Source organism: Poecile atricapillus, chromosome 28 (assembly GCF_030490865.1).
Source record: "Poecile atricapillus isolate bPoeAtr1 chromosome 28, bPoeAtr1.hap1, whole genome shotgun sequence".
NCBI lineage: Eukaryota > Metazoa > Chordata > Aves > Passeriformes > Paridae > Poecile > Poecile atricapillus.
The window spans coordinates 1,495,719-1,508,676 of NC_081276.1; the positions used below are offsets into that span (position 1 = coordinate 1,495,719).

General features: G+C 46.6%; 1 protein-coding gene across 2 annotated transcripts in view; it reads left to right on the forward strand.

The window, feature by feature from the left end:
• UPF1 (UPF1 RNA helicase and ATPase) overlaps positions 1-12,958 on the forward strand; it is a 29,551-nt gene that overhangs the window by 1,930 nt on the left and 14,663 nt on the right. The window contains exons 2-14 of one of the 2 annotated variants that reach the window (XM_058858872.1): positions 4,071-4,213; positions 4,548-4,637; positions 4,837-5,004; positions 5,795-5,975; positions 6,615-6,776; positions 7,349-7,433; positions 7,586-7,684; positions 7,882-7,999; positions 8,794-8,953; positions 9,052-9,170; positions 10,145-10,309; positions 10,889-11,003; positions 12,180-12,323. In XM_058858872.1, the coding sequence (XP_058714855.1) occupies positions 4,071-4,213; positions 4,548-4,637; positions 4,837-5,004; positions 5,795-5,975; positions 6,615-6,776; positions 7,349-7,433; positions 7,586-7,684; positions 7,882-7,999; positions 8,794-8,953; positions 9,052-9,170; positions 10,145-10,309; positions 10,889-11,003; positions 12,180-12,323 (1,749 nt within the window). The remainder of the gene's footprint in view (positions 1-4,070; positions 4,214-4,547; positions 4,638-4,836; positions 5,005-5,794; positions 5,976-6,614; positions 6,777-7,348; positions 7,434-7,585; positions 7,685-7,881; positions 8,000-8,793; positions 8,954-9,051; positions 9,171-10,144; positions 10,310-10,888; positions 11,004-12,179; positions 12,324-12,958) is intronic. The other variant, XM_058858873.1, reaches the window with a different exon arrangement.

Below are 12,958 nucleotides of genomic sequence, written 5' to 3' on the forward strand. Positions count from 1 at the left end.
CCCAAGGATTTGCTCAGACCTGCCCCTCTCAACGGGCTCAGGGCTGATAAAATCACAAATTAGGTGCTTTTTTAAAAGGGTCTGGGCAAAAATTTTTGCTGCCCTCACCAGGTAATTGAAGTTTGTTGTTCTTTTTTTGGCAGGAGGCATCTTAAATAATAATTTCTCAAATTTATCGGGTTTTGCTGAATGAACTATTAGCCCTGTGATTATAATTAAAGCTAATTAAATAACTAACTTTATTTGGAGCTGAGGAATCGTGGAGGTGGAAACTTCTGCTGTTTCTGGGGTCTTTTTAAAAAGATGAGTTGAGCCATGCAGGGCACCTCATTTTTTAGGAAAATTTGATGGATTTAGTCTAAAAGAATTCCCTTTCCCAATCTATTTAATTAATATTTTAGTAGTGTTACAATTAATCAGCGGCCAATTGACAAAAGCAGGAGTAGAGCACCAACATTCCCTGCTGGTTTTTCTACAGAAAATTCTATTTCCATTGTTTCTTGGAGTTAAACACAAGAATCGATTCTCTGGAGTATTTTAAGAGGAATTTAAAATACCCAGAGCAGCTGGGGCTGCCCCTGGATCCCTTGGAAGTGTCCAAGGAGTGCTCTGGGATCATGGAAAGTGCCCCTGGATGGGTTTGAAGCTCCCTTCCCACCCCAAACCATGCTGGGATTCTCTGGAATCCTCATTCCCACCTCATTTCTCACTGCTGCGGGTGGGATTTTGCTGCTGGGACCCTGGGTGTGTGTTAACTGAGCTCCTGGAGTGGCTCAGCGAGGTTCTTGGTCGAGCCTAGGGAGGCTGGGTTTAATTTCCAGTCCTAACAAAGGTTGTTTTGTCCGGGCCAGACGAGTCCTTGTCGCTCAGGTCCCGTCTGGAAGCGCCGCTCCCTCCCAGGGGCGAGGCTTTCCCCAACTTCCTCCTTGGGAAAGGGAAAGCAAATCACCCTCACTCGGGGATCACAGCAGAGCCCAGGCAGGGAAAATGACAAACATCCAACCCCAAAAACGCTCGGTTTGGGGCAATTCCCTGAGCTGTGCTGGTGAAATCCATCAGCAGGCTGGGGATGAAGCCTGGGAGCAGGATTTTTCTGGCAGAAGAGCTGTTTAATGTGTTTTTAGATCTAGAATTGCTGGGGTGCAGTGCCAGTTGTTGTTGCAGCGTGAAATGCAGAGCTGGGTGAGGTGGCTGCAGGTGTGCTCACCTGGGGCCCTGCTCCTGGCCTGGCTGGAATGTTCTGGTACCACTGATCCAGGGACTCACAGGCAGCGGAATCCCAGATGATTTGGGTTGGAAAACCTTAAATCCTAAAAATCCCAGAGGCAGAGACACCTTCCACTATCCCAGAGTGCTCCAAACATCCAACCTGGCCTTGGGAACTTCCAGGGATCCAGGGGCAGCCACAGCTGCTGTGGGAATTCTGTCCCAGCCCCTCTCCACCCTCACAGCCAGGAATTCCTTCCCAATATCCCACCCAGATTCCCCTTTCCCCGTTTGGAGCCATTCCCTGTGTCCTGGAACTCCAGCCCTTGTCCCAAATCCTTCTCCAGCTCTCCTGGAGCCCTTTTAGGCTCTGGAAGCAGCTCCAAGGTCTCCCTGGAGCTTCTCTCCTCCAGCCTGGCTTTGAATCCTCCCAGGGAACAATTCCTTCCTTGCCACTGTCCCAGCTGGCCTCTGCCACTGGAGCCATTCCCTGTGTCCTGTCCCTCCAGGCCTTGTCCCCAGTCCCAGCCCAGCTCTCCTGGAGCCCCTCAGGCCCTGCAAGCCTGGTCAACACCATCTTGTCCCCCTGTTGATGGAATCAGGGAATCCCAGACTGGTTTGGGTTGGAAGGACCTTAAATCCCATTTTTTATAGGGATAGGACCTCTCGCTGTCCCAGGCTGCTCCAAACCCCATCCAGGCTGTCCTTGGCCACTTCCAGGGATGGAGCTTCCCCATCCCCACTGCTTTCTGTCCTTTAGCTCAGTCCCTCGTTGTGTCTCCCAGGGAATATTTTGGGAGAGGAGCGAGGAGAGCACCGGGAGTTTTTTGGGAGTAGTTTTGTGGCACCTCAGCGCTCAGCCCGGAGCTGCCAAACTCGCCGTGCCAGAAGTCGCAGCCAACATTTTCCCAAGCAGAGCAGAGGCCCCCCCTGGCACCAGAGCTGCCTGTGCCAGGTTTTTAATCCAGCACACACAGGGCTGACATCACAGCGGGGTTGGGAACAATCCCTTCCTCACAGGACAGGTGACACCGCTGGCACAGCACAGCCACTCCTGCACTTGACATTTCTTCCTCTTCCTGCCTTAAAAAATACCAAACCACAACTTCTTTGCTTTTTTGTTGTTTTTTTTGTTAAACAGGAAGCCTTTTTTTTATGAGCACCCAAAAAAATTGTTTGAAATCAACCGATCTCAAAGTAATGTACTGTGGGATAAAAATGCCTGGGAGTGTTTGTAAGGAGTTCAGATAAACTCCAGGCTTTGGCATTCCACCTGTGCCACCATCAGGTCTTATTTATCTTTTATAAAACGGCTCTATCAATTGGAAATGGATATTTCAAGTGGATATTTATCTGCTGGCACCTGTGCAGATGCATTTCCACAGCGAGCTGAGGGATTTGCCCTCATCCCACTAATGGGGTTGTGCTGCTGCTCCCTCAGTGGGGTTTGATTCCTTTTTCCCCTCTTCCCTTTTGCACTTTGGGTTCCTTTGGGCTGATTGTTTCCATTAAAAGGCAGAGCTGGGAGATAACACCAATAAAAAGCCAGCCCATTTATTTATTTTATTGAAATGCTCCTCATTTCATTTCATTTGCAGAGCTGGTGGCTTTGAGGGCAGGGCCTGATGGCTCAGGGCAAGTGGGAAGTTTGGTTTGGAGTTTAACTCTTGCAATTGGCTGTTCAATTTTTAATGTGGAGTCTCTCTAAGTGAGAAATAAGCTGATTTCACTTCATTACAGCTTGAATAGGGCAACTTTTAATTTATTTTTTGATTTCTTTTGCTGAAGGTTTTGTGTTGTCTTTGGGAGCAGCTTTCTGTCAGAATTAAGTTGTACCTCCCAAGATAAATTGCATTAAATCCGAGTTGTTAAAATACTGTATTCATAGACAAAGGCCTTGAGTGATTTTTGTCCTATTTGGCTGGCTACAATTTATAAATAAATCTTAACTTTGCAAACACTTGGAGGGTGTTTCCTTGTGATGGGGAAATGACCCCAGCACTCCCCTCAGATGTGTTGTGAATATTCCATTCACTCTGGTGGCCCCTTTCCCACATTTTCCACTCAAAATTAACATGGATTAGGATAAACTTCTCCCTGCTCATCTTTTGGTGGGATCTTGGCTGAAGGAGGCAGAGAATAAACCAAGTTTTGGGGTATTTCCCAACTCAGCATTGAGGTGCTAAAGCCCCTCAGGGCTGGAGAAATCAAACCAGGACACCTGAGAAACCCAAGGGACAACACCTGCAACGGCCACGCCAAAATCCCAGCGTGGCATCCGCACCTCCTGGTGGTAAAAGTGCCCAAAAACGGAGTTATTTTTATCAGGAGAAAGGCTGGGGGTGGGAAAGTTGCTGAGGCAGCACCAAATGTTGCAGAATTCCATAGTGGATACAGGAAAAGGTGGGGAAAATCCTGTGCAGTAAAATTCCTGTTTCCAGGTGGATCCCTGGAATAAAAAAGAAGGGTGAGAAAAGGGCTGCTGGAGTTGTTGAAATGGAATTTTGTTATGTAAGGCTGTGGAAAAATGTAACTGCAGAAAAGCAATCTCCTTGTTTTCCTGCTTATCAGTTGGAGTCTAAATAATCCTGTGAAACAGGAGGTGATGGAGCAAGTATTGATTGTGGGATTGTATGGAAAAACACAATCTGCAGGAAAGCAATCTCCTCCTGGTAACTTTATTCCAATTTATCAGTTGGAGTTGAAATAATCCTGGAAAACAGGAGCAGATGAAGCAAATCTTGGTTATGTAATGGGGCTGTTCCAGCTCTTTTGCTGTGGAGGTTTCTCAGTGCCACTCGAGCTTTGGGGCTGGAGGAGGAGTTTGGGGTGAATTTGGGGGTTGATTTGGGGTTTATCTGCAGGTGAATGGTCCTGATGGGATCCTGCAGAATGGAGCTGTGGATGAGAACGTGGCCAAGACCAGCCAGCTCCTGGCTGAGCTCAACTTCGAGGAGGATGAGGAGGACACTTACTACACCAAGGATCTCCCCGTGCACGCCTGCAGGTGAGGATTCCAGAGGGCAGGAGGGAAAGGACAGCTCCCCGTGCTGCTCTTGGGGTTCTTGTACGGATTTGGAGCTGCCACATCCAGTTTTGGCCAGCTTGGAGCTCCCTGGGGAATAAATCCCAGGCTCAGCCACCCCAGTGAGGGGAAGTTTTAAAGTATTTGTGACTCACAAGAGAAATCTGGCTGCTGTTTGATGCTTCTCCCAGCACTGATGTTCCCCAGTTTTCACTTCCCCTTATTTTTGTGCCCTGTAAATGGAATTAGAGCTTGGATTTGGGTTTTCCTGGAAGCAATAACCAATCACTTGCTGGTTTTCCCTTTGGAATTGCAGTTACTGTGGGATCCACGACCCTGCCTGTGTGGTTTACTGCAACACCAGCAAGAAATGGTTCTGCAACGGGCGTGGGAACACCTCTGGCAGGTAAATGGGGAAATGATGGACACAAAACCGGCAGTTTTGTACCCATTTCTTCTTCTTTCACACCCAAAGCAGTGAGGAACTCCTGGAGGGGAAAGCTCCAGATCCCACCACAACAAACAGATGAATGAACATTTCAGAAGCTGCTAATAAATCTGCTTTTGGTGTGAAACCTGTGCCAATCCTCGCTGTTTGCTCGCAGCCACATCGTGAATCACCTGGTGAGAGCCAAGTGCAAGGAGGTGACTCTGCACAAGGACGGGCCCCTGGGAGAGACCGTCCTGGAGTGCTACAACTGCGGCTGCCGCAACGTTTTCCTGCTGGGCTTCATCCCAGCCAAGGCTGACTCCGTGGTGGTTCTGCTCTGCAGGTGAGGGAAGGCCTTTGACAGCTGTCCTGCATTAAAAAAACCTCAGTTTTAAAAACTCACCTGAGTTTTTAAAAAGCAGCCCTCGCTTTCATTCTGGTCCAAAATACGTTTTATGTTCTGGTTTGCCACCCTTATTCCTGCAGGTGGTCACACAGGGATGCAGATGCAGCAAAGGGAATTTATGTTGGGTGAATATCTTAGTTCTGTAGGAAAGGGTTTTTCCTAAATTCTGCATTTCTTAGTGGGGGAAAGGGGTTTTTCCCTCTTTTTTTTGAGCTTTGGAAGAGCCACAGCTCAGCTCAGGAGGTGACTCTCCCTGACTCTCACTCAGGGTGGTTTTATGTCAGCTCACAGAATCATTTGAGGCCACAGTAAATCAGAAATTGTTCTGACAGGCTCAGTCACAACTGAAAATTTGTAATTACGTGTGTTTTAATTCAGTGCTGTCACTGTGTGTTTGCCAGTAGAAATTGTATTTCTGTGGAGGAAGTTCTGGTTGGGAAATAACCTCTTTCCCTGATCCGTGTGTGCACAATCTTTATGGATTATAAACCACCTCCAAAGGCATCATACTTAATATTTCAAATGAATTTTCAATCCTGGAAACACCCAACCAACACTTCTCACAATCCTGAAACAAGAACAGAAAAAAAAAAACCACCCAAATTTTCCCATCAGTCTGGGATTTGTTTTGCTTGGATTTTCCCTGCTTTTTGAGCAGTTTGAGGAGCACCCTCTGCAGCAGCTCAGTCTTGTCCATGCTGACAATTTGTGTGTTTTGTTTGTGCAGGCAGCCCTGTGCCAGCCAGAGCAGCCTGAAGGACATCAACTGGGACAGCTCCCAGTGGCAGCCCCTGATCCAGGACCGCTGCTTCCTCTCCTGGCTGGTGAAGATTCCCTCGGAGCAGGAGCAGCTCCGGGCCCGCCAGATCACAGCCCAGCAGATCAACAAACTGGAGGAGCTCTGGAAGGTACAGCCTGCAGCTTTTTAGGGTTTATTTTACTCAATTCTGAGTTATTTTGGGGTTTTTTTTGTTGTTTTTTTTTTTTTTTTTTGAAGGGAGGACAAGACTTTTAGGAACTCTGGAAGGCAGAAATCACACAAGGTTTAAATCCTGATAGGGATTTTTCCTAAATTCTGCATTTCTTAATGGAAGAAAGGTGTTTTTTCCTCTTTTTTGAGCTTTGGAGGAGCCACAGCTCAGCTCAGGAGGTGACTCTGGAGCCAAGGAACTCTCACTCAGGGTGTTTTTCTCTCGGCTCACAGAATATTTGGTCAAAGGATTCAGGAAATTGTTGAAAGCTTCACCAAGCTGAAAAACAACTTTCCTTATCATACCCAGGCTTCCAAATATTTCTGCTTTAAGTGAATTAAAGCAGAGCAGGGAGTTGTTGCTTCATTCAGTTTTGGGGTTTTGGAGAGGCATTTTGTGCATCCTTTAAAATTTAATCTGGGTTTGATGTGGTTTCTTATGCCCTGGTGTAGTTTTAAGGGTGCTTCCACCTTGCTGTCGCTCCCTGTATCAGTAAAACACAGTTTTTATCAGTCCTGCTGTCAATTCTTACACTTCAAACTTTGGAACAAAACCTCTCTGCTTTAATTTTTCCAGGAAAATCCATCTGCCACCCTGGAGGACTTGGAAAAACCTGGTGTTGATGAGGAACCCCAGCATGTCCTGCTTAGATACGAAGATGCTTATCAATACCAAAATATATTTGGTCCTCTGGTCAAGCTTGAGGCAGATTATGACAAGAAACTCAAGGAATCTCAGGTAAAATGTGTGAGATTTGCTTTTTGAGGGATTCCTGCCCAGTCCTGGGCTCAGTCACAGCACGAAAGGAAATGAAGTGAAATAAATAAAGATTGGAATTGCTGTGGTGTAGCAGCAGTGGTGGTGCTGTGTGACAGGGAAAGGAGAGGAAAATCCTCACAGGGAGGAGTTTGAAGAGCTTGAAACACTTGGGAACACCTCTCACCTCTCCTGTGTTCAAGTTTTCCTTTCCAAAAAGCACCTTCTCTCCCAGAGCTGCAGCTTTTTGTTATCCTCAGCAGCTGCAGTTCCCTGGCAGGGAAATGGGAATTCTGGGAACCCCTGGAAACATTGAACAGGGGAGAATTCCACAGCTGGTGAGCAGGACTTTGTTTCTCATCATGAACTCTCAGAGTTCACCTTCTGCAGGTGCTGTGAACTCAGCCACAGGAACAAACACAGATTTTTGTGACATTGGAACAGCAAGTTTTGTAATTTCTCCGCTGTTTTGAAGCACAGGACTGTGGAGATTGGCAAAAACTCTTCAGGAAAATAACAGATGCTATTTTTTTTTTTTTTTTTTTTACCCTCAGACCCAAGATAACATCACAGTCAGGTGGGACCTGGGCTTGAACAAGAAGAGAATTGCTTATTTCACTTTGCCAAAGACTGATTCAGGTAAGGACACCTGGATTATCTCTTTGTCAGGCTTTCTTTTTTCCACCTTGTGAATAAAATCAGCATTCAGCACAGTCTGAGGCTTGGCCTGGGGTGGCTCTGGGAGGATTTTGTGATTGTTCAGAGAGGTTTTTCTTCCCTTTCCTTTGCAGATATGCGCCTCATGCAAGGAGATGAGATCTGCCTGAGGTACAAGGGAGACCTGGCCCCGCTCTGGAAGGGAATTGGGCACGTGATCAAAGTTCCTGATAGTATCCTTTACTGGGAGAGCCCTCAGCAGGGCCAGCCCAAAGCTGGAGTCGTTAACAAGTCATTAATTATGTCCAAAAGTAATTCTCTGCTAATTCAAAATCTTGTTGGGGGGGAAGGGGGGGGCTCTGCCGAAGAAAATCATCGGAATTGGGGAGAATAAAATTCAGATTTTTGCTCGAAATTACTACTTAACGAGGTTCTACAGATTATGGTGATGAGATAGCCATCGAGCTGAGGAGCAGCGTGGGAGCTCCAGTGGAGGTCACTCACAACTTCCAGGTGGATTTTGTGTGGAAATCCACTTCTTTTGACAGGTATTGAGGCAGCACCTCACAACTGGATACACTCGGTGTCCATTTTTGTTCTTTGCCTTCACTGAGTGGTTTTGAACAATAAAAAATAAAATTTATCTTGTTTTGGCACCACCCATCAGAAACCTCAGTGGTGAGCACCTGGTGCCTGGTTCAGAGAGCCTAAAAATGGAATTAATGGCATAAAATGGTTGATTTTTTCTCATTTTGGAGGGTTTGTTGCAAAGATATCAAAGGGAGAAATTTACCTTAGATTTAATGATACTTGAAACATGAGAAGGAAAACAATTTTATGGTTTAGCTTCCTGAAATTGCTTTAAACAGTTAAAATAGCAAAATTTGGCTGTGGGGCCAAAGTCTGTGTTTGGTAAGACAGAGTTGGCTTCTTACCCTGCTATTAGAATTTTCTGTTAGTAGTATATCCTACTATTATTATTTCCTTTTATCCTATAAGTTTATTCATTGTGGCTGCAAATTTCCTTCAAATTTTGCACCAAAACCCTGTCACAGGTTCCTCAATTTACTTTAAATTTAATTTAACCTGAAATTACTGTCAGAGGTTCCATCACCAAAGGCTGGTGTTCCTCTCCACGCTTTCCTGGGAATCCCTTGTGATGTTCACACAGGGAAAAGGCAAAATCTGTGTTCCCAGAGCGTCATTTTTGTGATTTTAGTTCTGCTGACAAGTGTTGGGCGTTGTTCTGTGTCCCATTCGTGTCTGATACCTGCTGTAGGACACCTGTGGGTGGTTCACACGGATCTTTAGGGATAATTTTCCTGCTTTTCCTTGGTTTCAGGATGCAGAGCGCTCTGAAAACGTTTGCAGTGGACGAGACCTCGGTGTCTGGGTACATTTACCACAAACTGCTGGGCCACGAGGTGGAAGATGTCATCATCAAATGCCAGCTGCCAAAACGCTTCACAGCCCAGGGGCTCCCTGATCTCAACCACTCTCAGGTGACCTCACCTCCCAGGAGGGCAGGAAAGATCCACAAACAGGGGTTAAACAGCTTAAACCCCGTGTGAAATGGAGATAAACCTTGTTTTTATTTCAGGTTTATGCTGTCAAGACCGTCCTGCAGCGTCCTCTGAGCCTTATCCAGGGTCCCCCTGGCACTGGGAAAACGGTGACATCGGCCACCATCGTCTATCACCTGGCCAGGCAGGGCAATGGGTGAGAGCTGCTCTCGCTGGGCTGCAAAGAACCACCTTGATTTTAAAACTAAAATATCATTTGTGTCATTGAAGTGAAGTGTTTTCTGGGGAGGCTTCATTGCACAAAATAGCCTTCCCCAGCTTGTTTTTAGGGGGTGTGTTGTTATTTTTTATTTATATTTTTATATATTTTATATTATATATTTTATATTTATATTTATAAATATATTATAATATAATTATAATATATTTATATATAATATATAAATTTATAATATATATATTTAATATATTAAATTTATAATAGAAATATATTATATTTATATGTATTTTATATTCTTATATCAATTTTATATATGTATTTATATTTTATATTTATATATTTTACTATATTTTTATTTTATTTTCTATTATATATAATATTGATATTTATATTTTTATTCTTATATATTTTTAATATGCATTTATATTTTATATATATTTTATATATTATATATTTTATATACTATATTTATAATTATATTTTTATATTATATTAATATATTATATTATATTATATTTTATATATTATCTTAATGTTTATAATTTTTAATATTTTCATATATATTATATGTATATTTACATATATTTATATATTTTATTTTATTTATATTTATTTTATACTAGATTTGTTTCATATTTTTTATTTATATTATATTGCAAGTCTAGTGGGAAAAAAATCGAGTTTCTTGAGAGTTGTGGCTGTTTTTTGGCCGATTTCTGGCCGGTTTTTGGCTCTTTTTTGGCTGATTTCTGGTTGTTTTTTGGCCGATTTCTGTCTGTTCTTTGGCTGTTTTCTGGCCATTTTTTGGCTGATTTCTGGCTGTTTTTTGGCTGTTTTCTGGCCATTTTTTGGCTGTTTTCTGTCTGTATTTTTGCTGATTTCTGTCCGTTTTTTGGCTGTTTTCTGTCTTTTTTGGCTGATTTCTGCCTGTTCCTGGCTGCTGCCTGCAGGCCCGTGCTGGTGTGTGCCCCCAGCAACATCGCCGTGGATCAGCTGACGGAGAAGATCCACCAGACCGGCCTCAAGGTGGTTCGTCTGTGCGCCAAGAGCCGCGAGGCCATCGACTCGCCCGTGTCCTTCCTGGCCCTGCACAACCAGATCCGCAACATGGACAGGTGAGCCGTGTCCTGGGGGATCTCTGCTTCCTGGGCTTTTATTGTGGTGGAGTTTGGCTCAAATGGAACTCAGTCCTGCAGGTGGAGTTTTGCTGGGTTTTTGTTTCTCAGCTGGGGTTTTATTGTGTTTGAGTTTGGCTCAAATGGAACTCAGTCCTACAGGTGGGGTTTTGCTGGGTTTTTGTTTTTCAGCTGGGGTTTTATTGTGTTTGATTCAAATGGAACTCAGTCCTACAGGTGGGGTTTTGCTGGGTCTTTGTTTTTCAGCTGGGGTTTTATTTTGTTTGGCTCAAATGGAACTCAGTCCTACAGGTGGAGTTTTGCTGGGTTTTTGTTTTTCAGCTGGGGTTTTATTGTGTTGCAGTTTGGCTCAAATGGAACTCAGTCCTACAGGTGGAGTTTTGCTGGGTTTTTGTTTTTCAGCTGGGGTTTTATTTTGTTGGAGTTTGGTTCAAATGGAACTCAGTCCTACAGGTGGGGTTTTGCTGGGTTTTTGTTTTTCAGCTGGGGTTTTATTGTGTTTGATTCAAATGGAACTCAGTCCTACAGGTGGAGTTTTGCTGGGTTTTTGTTTTTCAGCATGCCAGAGCTCCAGAAGCTGCAGCAGCTCAAGGATGAGACTGGAGAGCTTTCCTCGGCTGATGAGAAGCGTTACCGGGCGCTGAAACGCACGGCAGAGCGGGAGCTGCTCATGGTGAGAGCCCAAATCCTGGGGTGCCATCCCAAATTCTGGGGTGCCATCCCAAATTCTGGGGGTGCCATCCCAAATCCTGGGGGTGCCATCCCAAATCCTGGGGGTGCCATCCCAAATCCTGGGGTGCCATCCCAAATCCTGGGGTGCCATCCCAAATCCTGGGGTGCCATCCCAAATCCCAGAGGTGTCATCCCAAATCCTGGGGGTGCCATCCCAAATCCTGGGGTGCCATCCCAAATCCTGGGGTGCCATCCCAAATCCCAGAGGTGTCATCCCAAATCCCAGAGGTGTCATCCCAAATCCTGGGATACCATCCCAAATCCTGGGGATACCATCCCAAATCCTGGGGGTGCCATCCCAAATCCCGAGGTGTCATCCCAAATCCTGGGGGTGCCATCCCAAATCCTGGGGGTGCCATCCCAAATCCTGGCAGTGCCATCCCAAATCCTGGGGGTGCCATCCCAAATCCCGAGGTGTCATCCCAAATCCTGGGGGTGTCATCCCAAATCCCAGAGGTGCCATCCCAAATCCTGGGGTGCCATCCCAAATCCTGGGGGTGTCATCCCAAATCCTGGGGGTGCCATCCCAAATCCTGGGGTGTCCTCCCAAATCCTGGGGGTGCCATCCCAGATCCCGGGGGTGCCATCCCAAATCCCAAGGGTGTCTCCCCCAAATCCCAGCACTGCTTCCAGGGGTGTCTCCCACAAATCCCAGTGCTGTCCCCCAGTCCCAGTGCTGTCCCCCAATCCCAGTGCTGTCCCCCAATCCCAGGGGTGTGTCCCCCCAATCCCAGGGGTGTGTCCCCCCAATCCCAGTGCTGTCCCCCCAATCCCAGTGCTGCCCCCCCATCCCAGTGCTGTCCCCCAATCCCAGTGCTGTCCCCCAATCCCAGTGCTGTCCCCCAATCCCAGTGCTGTCCCCCAATCCCAGGGGTGTCCCCCAATCCCAGTGCTGTCCCCCCAATCCCAGTGCTGTCCCCCAGTCCCAGTGCTGTCCCCCAATCCCAGTGCTGTCCCCCAATCCCAGTGCTGTCCCCCAATCCCAGTGCTGTCCCCCAATCCCAGTGCTGTCCCCCAGTCCCAGGGGTGTCCCCCAATCCCAGTGCTGTCCCCCAATCCCAGTGCTGTCCCCCAGTCCCAGTGCTGCTCCCAGCACTGACCCTGCTCCATGCTGCAGAATGCTGATGTGATCTGCTGCACGTGTGTGGGAGCTGGCGATCCCCGCCTGGCCAAGATGCAGTTCCGCTCCATCCTCATCGACGAGAGCACGCAGGCCACCGAGCCCGAGTGCATGGTGCCCGTGGTCCTGGGGGCAAAGCAGGTCAGTCCTTGCATGTCCCTGGAAGTGCACAGCAGGGAATGGTGCTGGGAGGCCACATTCCCACTGCAGGCACACAAAAATGTTCCTTTTCTGTAATAGAAACCCAGCTGACTTCATTTGGGGTCAGTCCTGTTCCTTTGGGGTCAGTCCTGTTCCTTTGGGGTCAGTCCTGTTCCTTTGGGGTCAGCCCTGTTCCTTTGGGGTCAGTCCTGTTCCTTTGGGGTCAGCCCTCTTCCTTTGGGGTCAGCCCTGTTCATTTTGGGTTCAGCCCTGTTCCTTTGGGGTCAGCCCTGTTCATTTTGGGGTCAGCCCTGTTCAATTTGGGGTTGTTCCTGTTCATTTTGGGGTTGTTCCTGTTCATTTTGGGGTCAGCCCCTGTTCATTTTGGGGTCAGCCCTGTTCCTTTGGGGTCAGTCCTGTTCCTTTGGGGTCAGCCCTGTTAATTTTGGGGTTGTTCCTGTTCAATTTGGGGTTGTTCCTGTTCATTTTGGGTCAGCCCTGTTCAATTTGGGGTCAGTCCTGTTCATTTTGGGGTTAGCCCTGTTCACTTTGGATTCAGCCCTGTTCCTTTTGGGTTCAGCCCTGTTCATTTGGGGTCAGCCCTGTTCATTTTGGGGTCAGCCCTGTTCATTTTG